General features: G+C 39.3%; 1 protein-coding gene across 5 annotated transcripts in view; it reads right to left on the reverse strand.

The window, feature by feature from the left end:
- LOC145988613 (protein Fe65 homolog) overlaps window positions 1-17,698 on the reverse strand; it is a 486,515-nt gene that overhangs the window by 184,426 nt on the left and 284,391 nt on the right. The window contains exon 1 of one of the 5 annotated variants that reach the window (XM_083123621.1): window positions 5,367-5,506. The exons of the other annotated variants lie outside the window; for them this stretch is intronic. Coding sequence (XP_082979747.1) covers window positions 5,367-5,388 — 22 coding nt within the window. The 5' untranslated portion in view covers window positions 5,389-5,506. Of the gene's footprint in view, window positions 1-5,366; window positions 5,507-17,698 lie in introns of those variants that run through there. 5 annotated transcript variants of the gene reach the window in all.

The raw sequence follows: 17,698 nt of genomic DNA on the forward strand, positions 1-17,698 counted from the left end.
TAATAGCGTACATTTTGACGGAATCAACGTTACCTTACCCACGAGGCGAACCCTGTGGCCGAGTGTTTAGCACATCGTGCTGTTCCAATACCCCTTTGTGAATGTCCATTCATCAATTTCATAATTTCATCACTCATCCTCATCTTCGCAAATTAGCCAAGAGGCACAAAACGCGAAGCAAAATAAACTAAATAAATCAATCAAAACCATACCCACGTCCACGCTTCTAACGTAGCTTGCTTTAAGCCAAAGCATCTACGAACGGATAAATGAAGTATAGCATAATCTATATAGATGGCGAGTATGAATAATGATTAGATGAAGTTGATGCTAGAACAAACACAAAATAAATTAACTTGTTGAAATTCGATTCCAGATCCTTCGGAGACGAGATTTGTTAATAAGTTCACTTACCAGAAACTCGGATCATGACTGGACCTACAGTTTGAAGTGAGATCCGAACTATTAATTGAATCCATCGGATTTCGAAACAAAAATTCTTCATTACAAGGCGACAAGTTTACCACTAGGCCATCGAAGAGGGCCATGTTCTAATTTTATGTTGTTGGTTCGAGAGTTCTTTAGTGACAACGATACATACACAAATATTCATCTCACTGAAAAAATTCTAGACAGAATCAATGCTTCACCCAAGAGATTGATTACTGCAGTGAAAGTAATTATGCTAATGCTTGCAAATCAACCGAACTTTCTACGGGCATGAAATTTTTGCAACATGTTTTATGCATTCAAGCAACGTGATAAGATCTTTTAGAACTCTGTTACCTTTATTGCTAAATAGTGTACTATTTCTTTCATTTACATTCGGAGTGATGCTTGCGTAACATTATGTAAAGTGATAAGATGTACAAATAGCTTCAAGTACAGAATCACGACACTTTATTCAAACTTGCCCGCGCTAAGAAGGCACTGGGGTTTACTAAATTAGTATGGGTTCAATTGAAGGAGCGAAAAAGATTATGATTTTTACAGCAGTCCTGTAAGAAGATAAAGAAATGAAACGGTAACTATACAAAAAAGGTCCCCTTGCATATAGCACCGTGCCATGAAAGCACATTAAGAGGGTGGGGTTAGGGCTCCACACATTCTCCATCTAGGTCATTCCACGGTCCGGCCGACTTTACCTCCCAGGGTTGCCCTCCAGGTATCCAGTGATCTGAGGCTGGGTGAGCCCCAGAGCCGCTTTATGTGGGGACAAGGCCGGAAAAATTTCGACATTAGATCACCCACCCCGGGAATCGAACCCGGGTCTCCCGCGTCAAAATCAGACGTCCTACCGACTAGACCACCACGGCTCTATTAAGAAATAACAAGTACTATTAGACATATGAGAAGAGGTGTCATCTGACCCACGTGTTCTTTCTCTCAGAATACCAGCATTCGAATCATCTCATGGGATTTAATGAACCGATTAAAGATTTTGCAATTTATTATAGGATTCGAAATTACTAGCGTGTAGGTCATTTCTAGTGCCTGAAAACGTACAATATTTCTCTATTTCAAGTGATAAAAACTTACAATCATAATATCATAAAACGATAGTAATAATCTAAATTCTCCTTTGAAATGTAATCAGAAAACTGACAATCAAATCCGAACTGTTACAAGCCAGTAAAAAAAATTTAAAAAATTTCGAAATATATATTCTGAAAAGGAATTAACTAACTCTCTGGCATTTCTAAACTCGAAGGTTTATTGCCACAGCAGCATATGTTTTCTACTTGTCCCATCCTGGACAAGACAAATCCACTCTTAATCATCCTTGCAAATTTCTTTCTGGTCCATCTTAATATCGTCATCCCATCTTCGTCTTGGTCCTCCCCCCGGTACCATCAGGTTTCCCAACAGAGATCTTGCAAACTTTTCAATCCTCTCCCATGCATGCTTCGTAGCAGCCCAACGACAATCTTCTTCATTTAATTATTCTAACAATATCAGGGGATGAATATAGATTATTCAGTTCAAGATAACGTAACGGAGTGTTTCAAAAGTAGAGCAACCCAAACTTTGAAAATTTATATCACGAAACCGTAAGAGATATTTACACAGGTTTTTCTGCATTATAAGGTGAGTATTTTTCAATTCTTAATATTATCAGTTTACTCCATACAGAAAATTATATAAATTAATAACTGGCGGAAGGGAAAGTTTTTTTTTTTTTTTTTGTTTTTCTTTTTCAAAATGCCACTTTTCGGTGAGAAAAATATATAAGAAATTATCGAAGGGTCTCAATTAGACGTCTGGTAACTCATGCCATGTCAATCTGTCATTTGCGACCAATTTTGATCATGTGCAGCATTTTTGACGATTTTGATTTGAATTTATGACTCGTGAATTTTTTAGTTAAGTTGAAGTGCCATTATCACCTTAGCTGTACTACTGAGATGTCAAATGTAAATTCTGGAACAGCAAGTTATTTACAGCAAGTTATTTAAAATTGTGCTTCTTAATAAAAATGCCCTTTTGCTTTTATTAAACATAATTTAAATAATACACATTGATGACATTAAAATTATAATGACACAATTCGAACTGACATCTATAAGGCTGGTCAAAATATATCTTTAAAGTCACCTCCTCACAGCTCTACATTTTCGTCAGTTCGAACATTGGTCCTGCGGAACCAAGATAAATATGCATTATTAAATGCTAGAAGTTGATCAAGAAAATGATATATTTCGTTGACGCTAACGACAGGTTTCTTGTGAAATGTTCATGCTGGATGCTGTGGGAAAGTTCCAAGTGCGCTAACCCTTCACTGAACCGACTTGACCTTGCAACATTGACTTCAAGTAGAATGTAGCGCAAAGACCTACTCGCACACTTTGCAACCCAGACTCCATGCCGGTAAGTCGTGAGCTGCATAACCGTCGTTTCGATTACTCCTAAATATCTGGCACCCCTGATTCTTTAACAAATAGTGCGCTGAAAGGATAATTCCTGACCTAATCCAGACACCAAGAAACATGTACTTGTATTTTTGTTGCTTACAGTCGCTTTTTTTTGCACTTTGGGCTAATCCCGACGATGAAGATGAGTGATGATTAAACGAAACTAATGAAGGAACACTCGGAAAGAACGCCCATGGACTGGCCGTGATTCGAAGCCGGGAAATTCGGTGGCGAGAAACAGCGAAAAGATTCTATTGTTATGTTACCCGAAGAAAAACTGACATTAACAGACATTTTTTTTCGCAAGTCAAGATATATATATACTTTACGACCATTAAATCAATTTTCACCTCCATTTTATTCACGCAACAGGATCGTGTGGATTACTGAAACTAATACTTTATTGCGTGAGGTTTCGGAGAGAGAATATGAGAAGAACAAACTTTTTAAATATAAAATAGTGCACTTTTCTGTTATTTTCACTTTCATATGAAGGGCAAGACATTATAAGATTCTGATTTTCGCCAGACGTGTTAAATATATTTCTGAAAATTAAAGTTTTAAAAATATGGAGATATGCGAGACTAAAGAGGATACAAATTTGGCGAAGAAAGAAAATCACAAAATTATAAAATCCCACGGACAATATTCGTCCATTTTTCAAATATTGATATTGAGCGTCGCTTCTCTTACACATTAGGTTAATCGCGACGGTTTGGTGACGGTTATATGAAATTGATGACGGGACACTAACAAAGAACACCCATGCCGGGACTCGAACCAAAACCAAGAAATTTAGTAAAGAATCTAATTGGAGCCACGTACAGTCAGCGGCAATAATCATGTGACACGTAGATCTTGAAATACTTGCTTTCCCGCAAGGCGCTGTGTGTCTTGCCCAACTCTACTGCGATAAGTGAATTTCAATTACAAATTTTGAATGGCAACTTGTACCACCGCCGTAGACCTAGGCAACACACACAACTCCTTGCAGGCAAGCGAGTATTTTAGGATCTAGGGGGTCCCACTTTTATTGCCGGTGACTGTACATGGCGTACTGTCACCGAATTCAGATTCTAACGGAACTGGAGACCTTGTGAACATTAATTATGTAACAAGGCACAGTTATTGACGCTGCATCACAAATTAAATTTTACTTTTGTAACAAAAAGAGTGTTAAGATATATGTCTTCTGAATGTTCAAAATCGTGCACCAAGCTGATTAAAGAGTACATAATGAACTTTCTTATTTTAGGAATTTCTATTTTCCTCCCGATTTTCTGCATGTTTATGCTGATCGCGACTATTAAGATGAATGACAATTTGTTGAAATTAATGAAGGAACGTCCGAACACGAATCCAGAATCCTTCTGTGGTGTGGTTATGATTTGACGATTCGGCGTACCTTAGCTCCGAGACGATTTAACTCACTTTTGTATGTAAGACTTGGTTCATTAATCGCAGTGCAAAAAAAATTCAAATTCAGCAATAAAATAATCAGCAAAAGTTTAAGTCTGCAGAGACAGATTATTCGTTAATGAATGAACAGTATAAAGCGGAAACCGAATAACTGAAATCCTCTTTTTACCGGAGATGTAGTCTTTGATGCAACTGTCTTTTTCAATAACTAATTTATAACCAGAGAGGATAATAGGGACTGGACCTACAATTTTACTGAAGATGCGAACAGGAATTCGAACTCGGATCGTTTGATAAGGCGACACCGCTAAGCACTGCGCTATCCGAGACGCTTCTTGGATTCAATAATTTCAATGTGATAATGTTAATTGCATTAACCAAAAAGACTGAGGTACGTATATTACGTCTTTCTTAGTGTTTTTTTAGTACAATAAATGATATAAATGTATGTTGGAAAGTTTCGAAATGTTAGTAAAATTATTTACTTAAAGTGACCCTAAGTCTGATGTTTCTGTTGCGCAACAAATGACATAATTTGCCGTTTTTTGAGAAAAGTAACCTGTGGGATATATATATATATTTCGAAGACACACGAAATGATAAGCACTAAAACTATTTGAACATCATGCACATATATCCCAAACCTCATCCTTCACAAAAAGGAATTAAGAGAGGGAGGAGGGGGGGAGGAACACACGGACTATAGTTTGAACTGGAGGTAGTGCTTCTCTAAACCTCATCTCACTAGGGATCAAAACAGCATAATTAACGAATATTTACCACAGTAACATCAACCGAAGAATATTCTCAGTTTGCAGCGTCAATCGAGAAATATATTATTAGAGACTCTTCGGAACGTACCATTTTGAGGAAATTTGTGCCCATCTCCGGGAATCGAACCCGGAACAGGGCAAAAATAACCAAGCGGCTGTATGCAGCAGTAACCATGCACTGTCACTTGACACAACGTCTTGAAAACTCTCAGGTGAATGCACAAAAACAGTCGCACCAGAAAAGGCTAGATTTTGCACTTACTTTCAATCCTGTGAAGAACCATCGTATCCTGCGACTTAGGCCGCGTTAAAAGCACTGGCAACACCCGTTATGAAGCACTATAATACGCGCTACGCTGGGGGGAAAACCAGCTTATCTGCCCCGATGGAAGTTACGCACACGTTTCGAGCTTCCAGATGCGGGAATCGGGAGACCCCGAGACACGCCGAGAACACGTCACGTGGCCGCGGGAGCCAACCAGGAAGCTGCATGATGACGTCATCCCGCTTCCTCGGTTGGGTCCAATGAATGAAAGGGTTTTGTACATCTGATGTGTAGGTGGACATGAAAAGGTGTAAAACGTGCATTTACTTGCATGCAGGATGCAACCCCTGCAGCAAGCTGGCGGAAAAATTGTATAGATTTGTGTGTAACCTTGTGGTATTTTTCTACACTGCGTTGTTCCAAAAAACGCCTCAATCCTCAGCGCAAGTATTGATTTATTAGGCACAAAACAGGCAAGGAAGTGACGCATCAAAGCGACAGACGTATTGCCGACATGCATGGCGCACACACACACATACACACAGGACTACATATATATATGGACACAAGCAACAGTTGGGTTCTCCACACACATAACCTACTAACCTTCTGACGCCAGAGGTCCCGGGTTCGAATCCTGGCCAGGGCATGGATGTTTGTAAGTGTCCATTCATCAATTTTATTACATCGTCACTCATCCCCATCTCCGCAAATTAGCCAAAAGTGGCACAAGAAGCGAAGTAAAATAAAGCAAATTAATCAATAAAAAACAAAAAACGACTAACCTTATGGACAGCGGCATCATTTCAGAAACGGAGGGAAAAAGGTAATTTTTTCAGTTGCGCATTTGCATTTCCCCCTTTTCTTACCACCATTGCACCTAAAAATATTCACATTCTGCAGAAGTGCAGTGGAATACAAATCTTATCTTTCTCTCTACATGAAATTCATATGCTTTAGCCAAATAAATTCACTTCAATGTATCATTTCCTGAGGTTCCTTTGTATACACACATATTTCATGGTTTGTGTATATCCAGTGGCGCCAACTTATATGGGCCTGTGGGGCTCGAGCTCACCCAACAATTTGATGTTTCATCGTTATTAGGAAAGTAAAGGCAAGGGCTTGTAATCAAGATGAGGATCAATAGGCACCGAAAATTACAAAATTGGATCTAAAATTGATATGCAGTCACCGGCAATAAACATTGGACACTTAATCCTGAAATACTCGCTTCCCTGCAAGGCGTCTTGTGTGTTGCCTAATTCTACGGCAGTGGTAGAAGTTACCATTGAACATTTGCTATTAAAAGCCACTTATCGCCGTAGAGTTAGGCAACACACAAAACGCCTTGCAGGGAAGAGTGCATTTCAGGATCTAGGTGTGCCAATTTCATTGCCGGTGACTGTACATCGGTATTTTTTTTTCATTTTCCCTTATTAGGCACTCGAAATGGTAGTTACCTTGGAAATAGGAACTTACGACTAAAATAGGCAAAAACAGGCAATACAAGGTGGCGCAGGGAAACAGAAAATTTTGAATCTAGGATTAGCAACACTGTAGCGCCAGCATTTGTTCGGGACCGATGCGACATCATTGGCTTTGCATTTAGTAATGATGGTGCATTGGAGTGGTGTACGACGCACATCTTGACATCGAAAACATGTTGTTTCAGCAGGACGGAGCCACGTCACATACTGCTCTACAGTCGATGGAGGCCATTCACAAGGGAAGGCGGGTCATATCACGTGATATTCCATGGCCCCCGAGATCTCCTGACCTCAGTGTTTGCGATTCCTTTCTGTGGGGACATCTCAAAAGCAAAGTGTACAGCACACGTCCTGCAACCATCGCTGAACTGAACCAGAAGATTGAAGAAGAAATCACTGGCATTCCTCGAGACATGATACGCCGAGCATTCCAGAGTTTCGCAGCAGACTACTTTACACAATTCGCAGACACTGTACATTTCGTCTTGCTCAATCTATACTCGTGTCCACATAATATCTTTCGGATAGGGCAACTTGTCAAACCCGTCAGTGTGTAATTTTGGTAAAATAATATTGAAAGTCTATCTTTCGAATGCGATACTGTTAATCTTACAGCAGGGACGTGCTACGTTAAACATGATAATGAAGAAATAAACGAATGTAGTTCAAAGAAACAAGAGGACAATTACAATCCATTAATTGCTGATTTGACTGCAATTATGTACTAAAAGCAGGGATTAAGAACTTTTTAGCTGTATGCAAATTGAACACGGGTTCAGGTTGAATGAGAAAATTAATGAATCATTTGAATTTTATGACACGCCGGCGATCAATTACAGCGCTAGGGATCTCGTTAATAAACAGATAACCGATGACGTAAAAAAAAAAAAACACATCACAGTTCCAGAGGGTGTGGGAGAGAATGACGGGAACAATGTTAGATGAGGATGTATTGGCTCTCAGGAAGCAATGCGCTGAAATAAACACGAACGTATTTCTCTGCAACTTTCTTTTCAAATCAAGCGTAACAGAATCGCGACAGTTTCTTTATACATCACTCCCCAATTTAATAATTGTTCAATTCCTTACTTGCACAATCGACGTTTTCATTAATTCACGTTCACTTGTAAAATGCATATTCAACTTTAACATTAAGAGTATGAATAATTTTCTCAATATATTTTTCCATATTGTCAGAATGCATGCGCGTAATTCCACTGTTCCACTGTAGACACATCGTGTCTCTCAGTAGTCATGTAGACTCAACAGCAGAGGGTTTTCTGTGTGCTTAGTCTCAACGAGCTGAAGCTCAAGTCTGTTCTGTTCTTTTCTGTGGGGATTTGTAAAATGTCAAGTGTACCGAACACCAGTACGTGATCTTCCTGGTCTATGACGCATTTGGAAACTACTGAGAATGCAATGTCTAAAACTATTGGACACATGGGCACAAATTGAATACGCCTGTTGCACCACTTAAGATGAACACATAGAAATGCAAAAGCACGTTTTGAGTTTCTGCATTGGTAGGAGAAATAGTAACAAAATATCTCACTTTACTCTTAAGTTATATTTTATTGTCCTTTCAAGCGAGACACTCTGTATCTAGATTAATAACGACAAAGAGGGTTGATGGTGAATGTGAAGAAATAGAAGAACGGCCAACACATTCATGCAGGGTGAAAAACCTACGACTGTGTGCTGTTAAAAATAAGTCAAACGTTACTAAATTGTACATTCATCTGTTATTTATTTATTGTAAACTCTTTATCAACATGATTTTCTTTGGTGATCTCAAAATTAAATAAATCCTCTAATAATATATAGTTACATATGTATATATGTAAGAGAGAGAGAGAGAGAGAGTTTCCACTTATTTGGTTGATTGATTGATTTGGTGTTTTAAGTCCATTTTATGCACAGATAGACTAATCGGGACTGGACCTAAAGATTAAAGTGGGATCCGAACAACTATGTGCCTCCCCCGGGTATCGAACCCGGGACCCCTTCATTACAAGGCGACGACGCTACCACTGCGCCATCGGGGAGGTTCCACTCATCTTGTCCTAAACAAATATCCTTACCTTCCAGGCAACTTTAAAGTAGATTTCCAGTACTTTCTGGAATCATAGAGTTTAATCAATATTGTTCAAAACAACCGAACAAAAGTAAATAAAATCTGTGCATACAATATATCCGATCAAAAAGCGGATTCAAGAAAAATATGTGATCTATTTCCATTCCCAAAATCTGGCAGGAAAAACTTGATTTTCTCTTACTTTTCAATTTATTTTCTAATTTCGTAATGCCTGTTTCCTTGTTCTTCAGGTCACTGGGAGCACTGTTATATGAATAGGTAAAGGTGGATTGTTCTAAGCCGCAATGCTACCAATTTCTTTCATGCAAGCAACAGTACAGTCATCGCCAATAAAAATGGGACACCTAGATCCTGAAATTATCCCTTCCCTGCAAAGGTGTTATGTGCGTTGCCTAACTCTAAGGTGGTGGTAGAAGTTGCCATTGAAAATTTGCTATTAGAATCCACTTAAGGCCGTAGAGTTAGGCAATATACATAACGCCTTGCAGGGAAACGAGTATTTCAGAATCTAGGTGTCTCACTTTCATTGCCGGTGACTGTACATTAGCTGATATCTGATATGTCCTTTTCAGACATCAGGAATGATAGTGGAAGGATTGAAGCGATGTTTGTAAAAGAACTGCCGAGTGTAACTTTTAAGTACTCGAGTTAGTCGACGGTGACTCAGTTTTGAGGAAACATTATTGCTCCCTAGGTAATACGAGTTACGAGTTGGTGTTTCAGGTCCACTTTGTGCACATTAAGGCTAATCGGGACTGGGCCTGCAGTATAAGGCGGAATCCGAACCACCATGTGCCTCCACCGGGTATCGAACCCGGGACCCCTTGATTACAAGGCGACGGCGATATCACTCCGCCATCGGGGAGGCCCTCCCTAGGTAATACAGTAACCACTCCGCCACGTAGGCTGGTAGCAGAGACTAAAGAGATCTGTTACATTCCGGAGTGAGGAAAACATCCCTGTCCACCCAGAAGACATTCAACGCCGAGAGGAGACGACTGCATTGGCCCAGAAAGCAACGCACGCAGTTGCTATGGATATGGATGACGTCACCGGGCAATCCTCTGCCGTTGTTGAGATGAGCAGTTTCCACGTCGTCGACTCCCCACCACATCTCTCCCGCCGGTCGACACCGCAAATTGCGAACTTTATTCAAGTTCGATCGAGTGCTCCAATTTCGCTTTAATCTTGAATTCACGAGGCCTTGAAATATTTCTTTGTCAAATAAAACCCGTAGAAAGAACGGGTCTAATCTTCTAATTAGATTTCTATTCAATTATTTGCTTTTTTTTCGGTTCTCGGAACTGACTTTTCCTTTACAACACACATACACTTTGCTTGTATTTTTCTTACTTTACGTCACTTTCTTTTCTCCTCAGGATAATCACGACGATGAGGATGAAACTGACGAGTGACTCGAACCTTGGACCATAGGCGACGTGATCGTCAATCCAGCATTGGTTCGGTAACCGAGGAAGAACATCAATTACACATACACAAATAAGATAGTTCGTTTAAGCACATGCAGAAAAACGTGTTTGTTTTTCAAAGCAACAAACTAGTTTAAACGCACGTAGGCGGGTGACAGAAGTTTGCGCGGTTGCCACGTCGGAGCACAGGCCCGTGTGTTCGGAGGTTTAAGAGAATGAAAGATTCCGTTGTACAGTTGGTCTTTGTAATCCACGTGATACAAACTGACAGGATTTGCTCGAAAGGTCCGGAACGACAGAAAAGTGCACCGGAGAGAGGTCGGTTTGACGCTAGATCTAGGCAACGCAGCCCGGTTGGCGTTGCCACACAGTGCGCGAGAACCAGCAAGTTTTGTTCAGCTCTCGCTTTGCTTTTCCCGTATGTGGCACCACTGCAATTCTGTTCAGTCGTCCATTTTCATGGCCGTGGGTTTAGTTGAAATGTAGGTAAGCAAACAAGTATGTGTAACAGACTTGACTAAATTATTAAGTACTTCTGACAAAAGGCGCCCTATCTGATCAGAATTACCAGAAGAAACCGGTGGAGATGAACAATCACTTGTATGTTGAAATACAGTAAAACCTCATTAATCCGGATCCTGATAAGCCGGACTTCGCTTAAACCGGACAGGCAAAAAAAAGAAAAAAAGCCGAATGCAAGGTTTTAAATGTGGCTAGAAGTCAACAAGAGAACTTTCCAAAGAAAAAGCCGTCAAGCACTGATGAAATTCTGTTTCCCGCAAACTTTGTACTGTACTGTATCGTGTATTTACGCCTATGCCCTTTAAATACACCATAATAAACGTGTTTTGTTGCCATCAACGGAGTTTTAATGCACTTTCTACTGTTCTTTTAGGTTATTTCAGTTAATCCGAACTTTCGTTACACCGATCAACTTATCCCCCCCCATTAGTCCGGATTAACGAGGTTTTACTGTATTCAAAAAAATGCTTGGCTTCTATCACAGACTTACTTTTGAGTTATTGCAACTTGAGTTTCATTTCTTCAGAATCGAAGAACTCAACAGTCAAATATGATTGCTGCGTATAATCTACACCAGTTCTGCATTTTAAGCCATGTGCATAACAAGATTGAAATAAGCCCTATACTTCAAGCACGATAGAAAGTTTAAACCTTGTTTTTAAGTTAACCTTATGCTCAGATCGGCTAATCGGGACTGTTGCTGTCGTATGCAGTGCTGCTGTCGATGAAGTATGTAAATTGACTCTACGGGACTCCATGGGAAACGTTAATGTGGATAAGGTTAATCACAACAGTGAACGCAACGATGAACTAATGAAATAGATGTCATGGGATGAACACTATGTCACACCCACGATTCGAATATAAATTCAATTCACAGAAAACATGTTTCCGTTACCCATTATATATGTATGTGTTTACTGCGTTATGTTGCGTTTTCAGTTTTGTGTAAACCAATCAAATTTGCACGACAGTATTTTTCTTTCACATAATTTCCGTCAATAGCACTGCAAATTCCATATTTCCATTTATTAAAGAACCCGAGTATAGTGAAAATAAATGTTTTTGATTAATCATTTGTATTTTTCTAAATTGTGTAGTTTTTCTACCCTCTTTGGTTAATGGCGACGACGATGATCATTGTATGATTAATAAAAGAAGACTTATAAAGAAACTGTGCTCAGAACGGAACGCAAATCCGGAGATTTGGTGGCGAGATTGCGCTCCATCACCTAAGCGGGTCTTGTTAAAGAAATTTGAATGAAGAAAAAAAAATATGTAGTCCATTTCATAGCAACAAAATAAACTAAGTACTTTTTTTTTTAGAAAAAAAGGTAAAGCTGCCAATCTTTGCACATTGCAACATGTCGTGAAGGCATATAGGTGTTTGTGCAAGTATAGCCCCACACGTTTACAATCCTGGACATTTTCGAAAGTGATGTGAATAGCACCGCGCTCCGGCTGCCTTTGACCCCTCACCCCGGATTGATCTCCAGGTATCCATCTGTTTGAGTCTGGGGGTGAAATCCACAGCCTATCTGTGCAGGGACACTGCTGGAAGAATTTCCTCCTCAAAGCACCCACCCCGGGAATTCTCCCGAGTGGGTAGAAGATTTCGCTCGGGCGCTAGATAGTGTACGGAGTTGGCTTCTTCGCTCGAGCGAATAATGCATGAACAGGCAAAACGAGCTGTATACACTCGAAGCCCAGTAGTACATGTATATCCGTAATTTGTCTGTGGTATTGGGCCCTGAAATATGGATCGTGAAGTGATAGACTGAAACTTGTAAACATAGTCATCATCTCCATGTTAAAATGTAGTCAGTTACCAATACACAGTGACATATGAAAATGAAATAGATGATTGTGGGCTGAAACTACCAAGACGGACATTTTACATATGTGTCTACAAATATTGTCACATTAAAATGATATTCCATTGTATCCGTTCGAGGGTGGGAGCGAGCGAGCGAGCACAAGTGGTCCCATGCGTGCCAGTCTGACGATCTACCAACTGCGACTTTAAATTTTAAAAACATATGCAGTATTTTGCAACAAATATGTTACATACTGGGTTGTCAAGGCCTAATAAACAGCTTTCAATTCTAATTTTCCCTCACTTTGTGTTCTGCAAGACAATGGGAAGCGGAAAAAGATACAAAGTCCCCCTCGGACCGTTACAGAAAAGCACAGGGAGTAAGAAAACTCGCTGACATTGCATGTCACAATGACACGAGCATCTTCCCCCCTCAACAAGCTCCATGCACGTCATCCGTTAAACTGGCAGGGAGGAGGAACGCTGTGAGGATCTCTTGTCATTCAGTCTAGATTAGATATTCCCCGATCACGAACCATCACAGAAAGGGGGAAATTCATCTGTATCCCATTCCCTCGGCCCCACGCGCCTCAATCTGCCATCGAAGCAATTCCAAGTGTTCTGCCCTGGCTACCAGGACGCCCCACGGATCGCCGCTCCCACGTATCTCCGCCGAGATGACCACCCATAACAGTAACCATAGCCATTGCCACTCCATCCAGACATCTCCAACATCCAAGATACATCCCTTTTGAGGTCTGAGCTCATCACATTGTCTCCCACAGTGCTCAAGACGCAGACCCATGATTCCTTGCGTTTCCTACAGTGTTACCAACCCAGAGCGTTTAAAATGTAAACCCAATTCATAGGGTTGAATAACGAGACTAAATCATGTCTCACTTATTGCTTTCATTCCATATTGTACTGTATATATTTTGCAGATTTTCTGCCTAATCGCGACGATGAGAATGAATGATGATTCCATGAAAGTTATGAATGACCACTCAAAGGCTAGGACTCGAACACTGAACCTGACAACACGGCCAAGAACTTGAGACTACATTTCTTTCAGTGCCTGGTCAATCACCATTCTTATGAATGACACTGTATAAAAAAGCTTCCGCAGAACAGAATGCGAGCTGCTCCGGGTTCGATTCCTGGTGACAGATTCACAATGTCAGAACAAGTAGCGGATTTCAGTCTACAAAGTCAGACAGCAGCGGCGAAGGAACCCAATGCGAGACTTCTTGTCTACTAAAAAGAAAAAAACACTTCGCAGACTTCCTCTTAGAGGGCCCTTGCGTCCCAAAGTTTAGCTTAGTTGCATAATATACAAGGTGGTCAAAAAAGGAAACCTAAATACTAACTACTTAAAATTTCCGGTTACCTTTTTGGACCACCCTGTGTACACACATATATATAATGTTCATTTCTGCTGCACATTGTTTAGTGTAGAAATAATACGTTTCAAATATATCAAACACTGCGAGTTTCTTCAAGAGTGCAGGGTGTAAAATATCTCAGAAGCTGGATAATTGATTTAAGAACTGTGTGAAGCAGAAGAGGTGCCAAGACTGGATTGCCCACGTCCTCTCACATAATTTAGAAAATTCCTCCACATTCTAAATATCAAACGTGTGGGATAATTTCTGCTGTACGTTCCCACATAAACGTAATTTATAACGCCTTCTGAAAGAAAGGAAAGTAATGCAAATGTTTGCACGTTTTGACCGATCTTCCACTCAAAGTTATGTTGCTTCCCCTAGCCTTATACCATGATGTTACAGTTATAGCTAACAGGATTACGATAACGTTACAAATCTGGTAACGATAACCATCTGCATCCTTAGAAGCAGCCGACCAATTACATTAAGTTCTCGAAATTTACGGTTCAAGCTTGCCGGAAATTTGATTGCGAATATATAGTATACCTCAATGCTATAAACACACTGCTTTTTCTCATTATAAGGAAATGAAATCAAGCAGGAAAATGCGTACCTTACGTCACACTACGTAACTTCTGCAGATTTAGCGTAATGGCTCTGTAAGGTTATTTGAGCCCATAACAATGGGAATCACAATCTTCATTCTTCACTGGTTTCTTTCATTATTTTGTTTCTAGGAAATTTACCTCTGTCTCTTTCATATCCATAAAGTACAAATACACAAGAAACACAACTTAACCTGTCTTTTTTTTTATGTACAAAGTCCTGTTTGGTATGCCAGTCCACTAAATCACTCTAATGACCACAAAGGTAGTGCAAGTTTAATTAAATCCCTTTTAAATTTATTTTACTGGTGTTTTCAATTTGTTGCTATCATTCACGAAGTTAAAACTGCTTAATAAAATTCAGAAATTATGCGATCTAATGCACACATATGCGTTCCTGAATTGAATCCCAACGTAAACTTCTAGGTTCATTTCAAATTTAATTTGAGCACAATTTTAATAATAATGATGATAATAATAGTTTACAGTTACTTAGTGCTGAGTACAGCAACGGCCACATACAACACTAAGTGCAATGTTTAGTTCACTACATATCAATATTTAAATTATCTATTATAGTTTATATTAGTCCACCACCGTTGCTACAATTTACTGACAGCAAGGAATTTTGTCTAGTTTTATATTTAGCAAGAGATATGAAGAAATAGTCACTAGCAAGCAATCTTCGATGAGAGCATATTCTATACAAATACTTCGTTATACAAATCTTATATGCAGTGTATGTATTTTAAGATATTCCTACCAATCCTCGTATTTGACTTTTCATGCAAAGTTTACTGACAATTAGTTTCTGAATCGAATAAATTTTTGCCACATGGCATTTAGCTGCTGAGCTACGTAATTCACAGCCACATTTTAGTATTGGACGTGCAATTGTTACATATAAAAACATCAAAGTTTGCAATTTGTTAAAGAAGTCGAATTAAACAATATAAAATCTAAATTTTTAGCTTTTTATAAGTTTCTTTTATGTAGGCATTCAAATAAGGAGAATGAATTAATAATTATTCCTAGATCTTTATACATAGAGCACAGTAGAACCTTCTGAAGTTTAATAAAATAATTAAGAACAACCGTGCTATTCTCGTATATCTCATCCTTGCATTTATTAAGATTAAATAGCATTCCATTGTTTTCACACCATAGTACCACTCTCTGAAGATCATTACGTAACTTTAAAACACTTGAGCCATTTATTTATTTATTTGCAAAACTGGTGAATGAAGACATAAGGGATTAATTTTGTTAGGGCATCCCCGATGGCGTCGTCGCCTTGTAATGAAGGGGTCCCGGGTTCGATACTCGATACCCGGTGGAGGCACATGGCACAGTGGTTCGGATTCCACTTTAAAACGTAGGTCCAGTCCCGATTAGCCTTACTGTGAATAAAGTGGATTTTAAAACACCAACTCAATAAAGGAATAATTTGCGTGTTGAATAATTGAGTATGATTTTCCACCCCTGTCACAGTTTGTAGAGTTTCAACAGAATGAAGCAGAGTCAAATCTACTTAATCGTTTCATAACCTTAGTTGTGCAATTTTGGGAGGCAAGATACAGCAAATGACATGAAATGGTGTTCTCTGCATTCAAATAAGATTCATATTCCTGTGTCTAAGTTTGCGCCGAGTCTTTCCCCCGAAAGAAACGGCTTTTGAGCGGAACGTGATTGAATTCTGGGAAAGAAATTGCGGAGGAAAGCATGCTGCGCTCCTTCCACATACAACACCGTTATTGATCGAAGCCGCGTCCTTCAAGGTCATGCCGTCTGGTGAGCCAGTGGTGGCAGACAGCAACCAGGCTTTGAACACAGACCAACGGAAGTGTGCCCATTCCGAATATTTTACGCCATTACGATCCGCAGTACAAAAAATAATCTACTCGAGTGCAATATTCCGTACTTTCTTCTTTAAAAAATCTAAATACACATAAAAATTCCGTCGGAACTTTCTTCCTTCAAAATTCGAAGGGCAGAAAGTAATAATCTATTAACTTCAAACCAAATGACTTAAAATGCACGGTTAGTGTGCTATTGAAAGGTTAAAATACTTTTCGCGTGCTCTTTATTCGATTCATTATTCCCAAGTTCACACAACAATTCAAGTACCTTTTTCAGAATCCTATTTTTCAGTTCATCACAGAGTTAACCTCCATTTTGTGAGTATGTGTAAAAAAATTAAACATTTGTATGTTTAGTGCGTTGTCAGGGAAAAGCGTTTATGCACCTCTCCCTCTTCATTCCACCAAAACAACAGTGGACGAATGAACATTTCTGGACATGTCAATATCTCACAGATATAATGAGGAGAGTAATAACTACATTATGCAGCAAAACAGGGCCAACAGAACGACAAGAGGGGAGGATATTCAACCTTTATAAATACACTGTAAGAAACTTGGCGAGTGCAGTGACAAATCAAAATTTTAAAACAAACGCTATTATGTAATGAGTGCTATTCACAGTGGTTTCTGCAAACCTGTATTTTGAGGGCCGCATTTCGTCTCATATCCTTGCTTTGGTTGTAAAAGTTTGACCACAATATTTAGGTAGTACGGGGCTTATGATTTCCTTTTCATTTTTTGACCTTTTAAAGACCTACACGCTGATTTTTTTAACTTGGCTTCTTTAAATTTCCCATTTCGAAGCCAAGTTTTTATTTGGAAGTCGCGGTAAAAAAAAAATATATAGCCTTGATTTTAGGTATTGCTTACAGATCTTTCATTCAAATAATGAAACCCAACAACACTGAAAAGGTCTAACTTTGAAGAGGAGGGAGGAAGAATCATGGGATCGACTAGTGTCGTGTGTACAATTTTTATAACGTAAATCACCAGTTCCGGTCCAAATACATTACAAATTTAGTTTACAGTGAACCCTCAACTTTGGTTTTAGCCAACCTAAAACTGAAATGCTCGTGAAAAATTATCATTGTAAGCATCATAAATACCGTACAGTACTTCAATAT

The sequence above is a fragment of the Lepisma saccharinum genome, chromosome 6, assembly GCF_977018435.1.
Source record: "Lepisma saccharinum chromosome 6, izLepSacc3.1, whole genome shotgun sequence".
NCBI lineage: Eukaryota > Metazoa > Arthropoda > Insecta > Zygentoma > Lepismatidae > Lepisma > Lepisma saccharinum.